The following is a 9,275-nucleotide window of genomic DNA, read 5'->3' as shown; positions in this document are numbered from 1 at the left end:
GGGGGTGGGTGGTGGTGGTGAATTGTTCTTCCAAATGCAAGCCCTGGAACTCAGTGGGGACATTTTTCCTGTTCAATTTTCAACTGGTAAGATTAATAATTATGGTTCTCTATTTTAAGAATAGCATCCACATTCATAGCCACTGCACTTTAACCCCCAATATTAGAATATATTGCATGTCACAACCCATGTCTGGGCAATGCACGACTTCCTTATGTGCAATTTGGGGCCAAATACCAGAAAACAACCACTTGAGCTATACCTGTTAGATAGTGTGATCGTGGTTTTTCCAACTGACCTTATAAAGGGGATATCATCATTACATTTGGGGTCTTAGTAAACTGCCACTGCTGACCAGTTTATTCAACCGGTGTTAAATGCCAACCACTGGTGTGCTGGCAGGATAAATAGATATCAAATGCCTACAAACATGCAACAAATATTTTCTTCCCCATAGACAATTCCTCAAGCATGTCCCCCAAAGTATTAAAATCAAGAGTTGCAACCACAGATCCTCAGGGCAAATCAACCGTGGGAAACTCTGTCAGGATGAACGAAGAGAGAGACCTACTTGTTGAGTGGGTGTCTGCTGAGGACAGAGAATGAGACAGGAAATCACAAGGTCCACTGCCAGCAAATTCCCATGATTAACAAAGGACTCGAGGGTGAAACTTCTGCTGGTTGGTGGTGAAACCAGTGCTGTCACCTCTTGCATAATCCAACCTATGTGAGCAGCATTTATGGAGTATCTTCAACAGGTGAGGCGCCAACAAAACAGGACAGGCAAAGGTAAGGTCAAGTGAACATTCTCGGACAAGTGCGTTCATGATCGGATGCCTCTACTTCTACGTTTCCCCCGTGCTAAGCACCGAGCTAGACCCAGGCAATCCTGCTCTCTCTACTTCATTAATTTAAGGTCACAAAAGGAGAGCGAAGCGGAAGCCACCTTCACTTAAGCCAAAGCATAGTTCTTGTATTAGTCTAGGTACTTTGGAGAAACAAATCCACAGCAACTCACGTATAAGAGAGAGTTTTATGCAAAGAAAATGTGCATCACGAAAACATCCCAACCCAATGCTGCCCAAGCCCACAAGTCCAACATTAACCCATTAACCCAACACCAGTCCACAAAGTCCTCCACCTCACAAAACAGAGGCAATGATGCCGACTGCAGGAGGAAAGCTGAGTCAGTGAACGTGTAAGCATCTCAGCACTGGCAGGGGTCTCCACACGGCTGCTCCAGCACCCAGGGCTGCATAGGGATAGGTCCATGCGGCTTCTCCTTGGGGATGTCTTGTAGGAAGTCAATCTTGCAAGCTGAAGCAGGGAACTGCTAAGGCAGCTGCACCTGATGCAACCATCACAAAACAAGAGACCTGAGAACTAGAAAGGCGAGGCTTCACCACCCATTTATCCCTCCACCTTTCAACCAGCCCCACATGTGATTATCGGCCAGGCTGGCACAATTAACTAACTCAGTTCTGTAAGAAGATAATGTTGACAAAGGGAGCCCTTTGGGGAGTAAACCTGGAGAAATTCATTTACTCTGTTTGGCGATTTTTCAAAATCTGCTTTTTCACTTTTTTGATTCCCCTTCCTCTTGAACAAAATAAACAGGAGCTCAAAAATGCATTTCAATCTGATTCTTGATTTTAATAAGGTTCAGTTCCACCTAAATTTCTCTAGGGGCATGTTCATTTTCACATAATCAAGAAACCCAAGGGCGATACCTTTGGAAAGAAAAGCCATTTTGGATTAAAGCCGCATAGAACATAGCTAAGCAGTGCAAGGGGGTGGGGGCGGAAAGACACAGACATACACACAGACACACACAGACACACACACACACACACAGCTGTCCATAAAAAGAAAATAAATGTGGGGAACCCTTATTCAACTCCTATGGAACCCAATTTAGAGGCAGTTTATAGCCAACCAGAAGACACATTAGCAAGCAATAAGACATGCCAGGAAGCAATCAGAAACACCAGTGAGCAGGAAGACACCAGGGTAAGCCGTAAAGACACACCAGGGAGAATGCTTCTGAACAATGACCATATGTCTTCCTGCAGGAATGGAGGAGGAAACTTCCCTCTGCTGGGATGAGAACCCTATAAAAATGAACACTCTCACAGCTCAGAGTCACTTCTGCCAGGTCAACAAGTGCCTAAGAAGCGCCACAGTAGCCGTGAACCAGACAGGAAGGCTGTTGACGGGCAGGTTAAGTGTTGGACTGCTAGCCAGAAGGTGAGGAGTTTAAATCCACCAGATGCTCTGCGGAAGGAAGATGAGGCTTTCTACTCCCATAGAGAGTTACAGTCTCAGAAACCTGCAGGGTTGGGTTCTACCCTCTCCCATCAACTCACAATGGGTTGATTCCACACTCGGTGGCAGGGATAGAGGTTAAGAGAGTCGCTGAGAGGCGCAACCGGTTAAGAAGCTCAGCTGCTAAGCCCAAGGTTGATGGCTAGAACTCATGCAGAGATACCTTGGGAAAAAGGCCTGGTGTTCTACTGTTGAAAAAACCTTACAGAGCTCAGTTCTGTTCAGACATACGAGTCACAATGAGTCAAAATCAGCTCAACACAACTGGTTGGCTTTCATTTCCATTATAGCGCCAGAGCAAATACTTTAGAAATATATGCTGGTAAATTTATACAAGATCTAAAGGATGCCTCAACTTCTGGCAGACCGCATACATCTATATCTACTGTGGCGAGCCTACAGTATACATAAAAAAGCACATGCATGGAAAAGGGACAAGCATGCTGTTACACCAAAGTTCAGGCCATCCAAAGAAACAAGGCTCTTAGGTGCATAAGCAAATGTGGTAAAGAAAGCTGATGGAGTCCGGCTATCAAGAGCTATAGCGTCTGGAGTCTTGAAGGCTTGAAGGTAAACAAGGGGCCATCTAGCTCAGAAGCAACAAAGCCCACATGGAAGAAGCATACCAGCCTGTGCGATCACGAGGTTTTGAAGGGATCAGGTATCAGGCATCATCAGAACAAAAAATCATATCATTGTGAATGAGGGGGGAGTGCAGAGTGGAGACCCAGAGCCCATTTGTAAGCCATTGAACATGCCCTTACAGAAGGATCTCGGAGAGGAGACGAGTCAGTCAGGGTGCGATGTAGCAACGATGAAACATACAACTTTCCTCTAGTTCCTAAATGCTTCCTCATCCCACCTCCCCACACACACACTACCATGATCCCAGTTCTACCTTGCAAGTCTGGCTAGACCAGAGGATGTACACTGGTACAGATAGGAACTGGAAACACAGGGAATCCAGGGTGGATGATCCCTTCAGGATCAGTGGTGTGAGTGGCTATACCGGGAGGGTAGAGGAAGGGTGGGCTGGAAAGGGGGAATGGATTATAAGGATCTATATACATAACCTCCTCCCTGGGGGACGGACAACAGAAAAGTGGGTGAAGGGAGACGTCGGACAGTGCAAGATATGACAAAATAATAATCTGTAAATTATCAAGGGTTCATGAGGGAGGGGAAAAATGAGGAGCTGATGCCAGGGGCTTAGGTGGAGAGCAAATGTTTTGAGAACGATGAGGGCAATGAATGTACAAATGTGCTTTACACAATTGATGTATGTATGGATTGTGATAAGAGTTACATAAGCCCCTAATAAAATGATTTTTTTTAAAAAAGAGCAAAGGTAGTCTTAAAAATCTATTTTAAATTTTTGTGTAATTCTTAGAGTTTTTAAATAAATCCTATACAGAGGGTTGGAGGTTCTAGTTCAAATATCTGAGTTCACAAAAAAAATTGGGAAGCGTAATTGGAGGGAAAAAAAAGAGAAACTAGGCTCTTGGACACAGAGAACTTGCTTATGAGACAGTTTAACATATACTCCAGGAAACTTCCATTCCTCCTTCTCATCTTTAAGAAAATGTTTTGCCAGACTCGTCCATTTGCAATGACTAACAAATGGAATTATGGGCAATAGTCTAATGAAAAGGACGATCTTGTCTCCATAGCAGTAGGAAGGCTGACGCCAGGCAACAGGTGAGTCCAGCACCAACAGTCTCCTGCACAAGTACTTGGACTCAGCATAACTTGTGAAACCACTTCCTTCTCAGAGATGCTGAGAGGACTGAGTAAAAAACAACAAGGTGTACCCTCAGAGGGCTGTAAGCAATGCATGGTATTTTTTACAAGATGGTTGGTCTCCTCTCTTCCATCCCAGTAATTTTTCTGGGTCATAATCCATTTCTAATCTGCACCTCCTTCAATAGAACTTCTGTAATCCTTTCCATGTGCAAAGTCCACCCAGCCACCGGAAGCCGGACAGTCATTCGCAGCCCACACAGACCACAGTTCCCTCAGACATTTTATTTTCCTAGTTGGCTACTAACAATATTGAGGACACTTTTGGGGTTGTTTTTGTTGTTGTGGGGGATTCTATTCCCTCCACAAAAGAAGAACCAGGGCAATTATTAAATGGGTAATGCTAAACATGTTCCTATTTCCCAACAAGAAAGAAAAATCATTACCTCAAAAGAAAACACTAGGGTTCTTGAAATATTACTTAAAAGTCAGTCCTAGTCATCCTCAAACTGGGGCCAGACATGGTTCAGAGGTGAATTCTCACTTCTGTATGGGAGACCAGTCTGCTGTTGCTATGATGCTAAGTAAATTTTAGCAGTTCTTCAGACTAAGACTATGGGGGCAAAGGCCTGTGATCTAGTTTCCCAAAACAGGCCATGCCAGCTGTATGGACTGCGATGGTCAGAACCTGTTGTGCATGGAGTCAAAAGTCAAAAACTAACAACAGTGTCACCTTTACCAGGTACCCATGAGGCGCCAATAACAGAGAATGTGCGCAAGAGGTTAACTAAATACTTTATTCAACGGAGGGGCCTTGACAGGATTCAACCAGCTCCCGCCCACTGGATTCCTAGAGGTTTACCCACCATCTTTTCCCGGAGACTTGGAGCTGAGGTGGGGAAACCAGTACGGAGAGTGGAAAGGCAGCTGTGTGGGGCAAACAGGTAAGCATTCAACTACGAGTCAGAGGCTGAGGGTTCGAACCCAAGATGAGCTTCGGTATCTGTGTGGAGCTGTGAGTTCTACTCGGCACAGCTGGGGTCAACAGGAGTCAGAATCAACTCCATGGCAGCCATTGTAGGAGTCTGCACATGTGGGAGTCTGCATGTCTCTCAGCCCATGGCCTGCCGTCCGCTGTCTTTACGCTTCCCATTGCCGGATGTTCCCTGGCCTATTGTCCTGCCTGAGTTTGGCCTTTGTGATGATTGGTGCTCGGTGGCAGGCAGCCGCCATGCTCATTGGACACCTCCGCCAGGCATCCAAGTGCACCTCATTTACATGCGGACCTGTTTGAGGACTGATACCTGCCATTTCTTCCATATTGTAGCTACATGATTATTGGATACTATTCGTTACACTTTATTAGCATATGATGTAATGTTACCCACCCACCATTGGGTATTCGTTACACTTTATTAGCATATGATGTAATGTTACCCGCCCACCATAGGGTATTTAAGCCCCTGCCTTCTGCTCAATAAATCGAGGCTTGATCAGACTCCTGTCTTGCCTCCATTTCTCGCGTCTCTTGACCCTCTTCATTCCCAGTCCCTCTTTCAGGTATCCACGTTGTTTAATGGCCCGCGGGACGGGTCAAGCCATCAACAAGGAGTTACAGGACACGGGTATTGTGGGTGCAGGGCAGCAAATTATTTAGCGTCTCTGGAACTCCCACCTAAGGACCTTTTCCTGTTGGTGGGGGAAGATACTAATAGTATTCAGTTTGTGCGCTTATTAACAGAATTTGTTGTGATAGTCATCCTGTTGCTTTTAAAACAAACGCTCCCAGAAGCCAGACAGGGGTTCTCATTACCAGTAAGAGCTAGGAATGGAGTGTGTCCTCTGGACCACGAGATCCCTGCATAATGAACCTCCTGGATCCAGAGGGTAGCTGTACTGTCAAAGGAATGGCAGAGGAGCAGGATCAGCCATAGGATCAGGAGCCAGAGCAAGATACAAAGGGGGACCTAGGTCCTCCTTTGAAAAAACCTTAGGTCCTTGAAAAAACCTTACAGAGCTCAGTTCTGTTCAGACATACAAGGAGTCACAATGAGTCAAAATCAGCTCAACATAACTGGTTGGCTTTCATTTCCATTATAGCGCCAGAACAAATACTTTCGAAATATATGCTGGTAAATTGACAAGATCTAAAGGATGCCTCAACTTCTGGCAGACCGCATACATCTGTATCTACTGTGGTGAGCCTACAGTATACATAAAAAAGCACATGCATGGAAAAGGGACAAGCATGCTGCTACACCAAAGTTCAGGCCATCCAAAGAAACAAGGCTCTTGGGTGCATAAGCAAATGTGATAAAGAAAGCTGATGGAGTCCGGCTATCAAGAGCTATAGCGTCTGGAGTCTTGAAGGCTTGAAGGCCATCCCAAGGCAATCCCAAGGCCATCAAAGCTGCCTGATGGTGGAGTGGGGTGCTCCTGGACACTTAATAGAGGGTAGAGGGTGGGTTTGCTGGTTCATGGAGCGGGAGCTGAGGGCCTTCGGGTGGAGGCTGACTGGAGTTAGAGGTCTCCAGGCACTTAATTCAGGGAGCTGGAGCTGAAGGTCTTCCAGCTGAGGCTCACAGCAGAGTGAGCCCTTGGGCATTTATTAGCAGTCCTGAAAGAACTTTGCAACATGTCCCAACCGAAAAGCTATATCCTGATCCTGTTTAACCCGTATTGTAACCCGTCCCTAAGAAACACTTTAATCAGGAAAATGGTCTGCGTTCAGCCACTGCAATGAATGAATGAGCCTAGTAATAAAAAAAGTGTGAGACGGCATTTGCGGGGTTAGCAGAGTTAAGGCAGAACCCACTGCTCCACCTCGGGAAACAGGGATTATACAGAACCGCTGTGAAATCAGATAGATTTTTCCAATTGCATTTTCTACTGAGAATGGGGGTGGGGGAGGGGCGACTGCAGCGGCATGGGTTCCATTTATTAATAAGCAGCTCAACACAGTGGGAAGCTTTCTTGTCTAATTACAGAAGCTATTGAAAACTGCAGGGAGGATGGAATTGATGGCCTCGATGACACTGCTTCTGTGTTGTAATTAAAAGTTATTTTTAATACCTTTGTTCGGTTGGATACTTAGGATTATTGGGAATATATGTTGCAATTTCTAACTTGCTTAAGGTCAAAGAATATTACCAAAAGGTAGCACCAGAAACTTGCATAATATGAAATAATTAGATATTTTGACACCGAGGTGGGAAAAAGAAGGGATCTCTCCCACTAAAAGCTTTGAAATTTTACAAAAAAGGGAAAGAGAAGGAAATAGGCTAAAATATGTACAGAATTAGATTTTTTAAATTCTCAAAGTGCCTCAGCTACTTCCTTCATCCATTAACTAGAATTTGGCATGGTGGCCACTCACCAGCACTACATACAGTTCAGCCACAATCATTCCCCCAGAGCATCTGACCCTTGAGCTCTATGCTTTCTGGGCCCCCAGACAATGGCAGTGGCCACCCCCAGTCTTGACTCAACCACAACAATCTACGGCAGCGATTCGTTACCTGTGGGTTGCAACCTCGGGGGTGGGCTGGGGGGTGGGGGTGGGTGAACAACGCTTTCAAAGATTACAAAGCGATAATCTTGCTTTTCTCAAATGACCCAGGAAGATCATGGGGGCTTATTAAGAAGTCTCAAGAAAATTAAAATCTGCACTATTGCAAACTGTCAGGAAAGTTGTGCCCAGGCATTTTTCCCAATTGCAGCAATGCATCTTTGAGGGGAGCAAGGACTGACTGCTCTATGGGGTTTTACTGAGAAGCCGAACCCCAACTGTCCATCAGCCCTGATCTGGCCCCTTCAGATTTCTTTTGGTTTCAAAAACTCACACATTGAGAAGCGGCGGGGTGAGTCCTTTAAGCTCCTCTAAACATCTCTGATGTGGTGTGAATCAAAGAGCACAGGATGATTTGAGGGATGGTTCCGAAAGTATAGAGACCAGGATGTAGGGTATCTCGAGACACAATAGCTTTACATTTTGATGTTTCTGTCTAGTGCAGGTCTCTCTGATTTTGTAACAATATTTTGTATTTACACTGTATGAGCTTCTCAGATAACCTCCAGATTTCATTCATCCATGTTATGAAGCTCTCTCAGAAGTGAATTCCAGGAGCTCATTATGGGCAAGCGGGTCAAACACGACCGTACCTTGAATACCATGGTGAAACCATACAGCACAATAACATTTCTTATGTGTAAATAAGTGTAGACTCAGGTTGAGGAAACTTCTATTACATCAAGAACTATTGTGCTCTTTCGGTTTGTTTGTTTGTTTGTTTGTTTGTTTTCCGAAGTGGAGCCTCACTCCGTAACAGGGCACAACGTTGCCATTCTTACCTGCCACATTAATTTTCTCAAGTGCACCCAAGCTGGGAACAGCTGTGGTGGAGTTGGTCAAGTTTGTTCCTGTGCCATTAATTACGAGATTGTCCACCTTCGACTCTAACTTGCCAATGCGCTGCAAAATATTATCCAACAACACAGCAAGGGTCTTCTTCAGATCTGTAAAAGAAAATGCAGGTAATTTAAAAATAATTGGGCCCCTGCGAGTCTCTCTGGGTTTCTCTTCTTAACAAATGGAGAACAGAATGGAACAGAATGTCTCAGATGCTTTTGACGTAGCACTGCTGAAAATCACTGCTCGAAGACCTGTCCTACAAGATGGCACAGAACAACCCCAAAACCAAACCAAACCCATTGCCTTCAGCCAAGTCCAATCACTGGGGGCCTCCAGGGCAGAGGAAAGCCCCAGGAGCTTCCAAGGCTGAAATCCGTAAGGAATCAGGCTGCCGCATCTTGTCTCCACAGAGCAACCTGTGGGTGCGACTGTCAAACATTTGGCTGGCAGTCAAGCACTAACCCCTGCTCTCCACCTGGACCCCTTTTAGGGCACACCTATCCAGCTCACCAATTGATCTACTCGGGGATGCAAGTTTGGCAACAACCAGTGACTTCATAAAATTCTTTCCAGCTGTTAACTTAATAGACAGTCTTTGTTACTTAGCATCCTACCATGCTCTTGTTAGCTACAGTTGCGTTGGCCCCTGGCTCCTGACAACTCTACACACACGGTAGTTGGACTACTACCCTGTTTCCCCGAAAGTAAGACATCCCCTGAAAATAAGACCTATTGACAGTTTTGCCTCTCGCAGAAATATAAGGCATCTTCCTGAAAATAAGACCTCCCTGAAAATAAG

General features: G+C 45.3%; 1 protein-coding gene across 1 annotated transcript in view; it reads right to left on the bottom strand.

The window, feature by feature from the left end:
• The window catches only part of MGAT5 (alpha-1,6-mannosylglycoprotein 6-beta-N-acetylglucosaminyltransferase), a 416,629-nt gene that overhangs the window by 263,731 nt on the left and 143,623 nt on the right, over window positions 1–9,275 (bottom strand). The window contains exon 3 of the mRNA XM_045287418.1: window positions 8,416–8,580. Within this exon, the coding sequence (XP_045143353.1) occupies window positions 8,416–8,580 (165 nt within the window). The remainder of the gene's footprint in view (window positions 1–8,415; window positions 8,581–9,275) is intronic.

This window comes from Echinops telfairi, unplaced genomic scaffold, assembly GCF_000313985.2.
Source record: "Echinops telfairi isolate 266 unplaced genomic scaffold, ASM31398v2 ScPeMD7_15;HRSCAF=58, whole genome shotgun sequence".
Lineage (NCBI taxonomy): Eukaryota > Metazoa > Chordata > Mammalia > Afrosoricida > Tenrecidae > Echinops > Echinops telfairi.
Note: the sequence above shows the minus strand (reverse complement) of the source record. Positions and strands in the feature narration are given on the sequence as shown.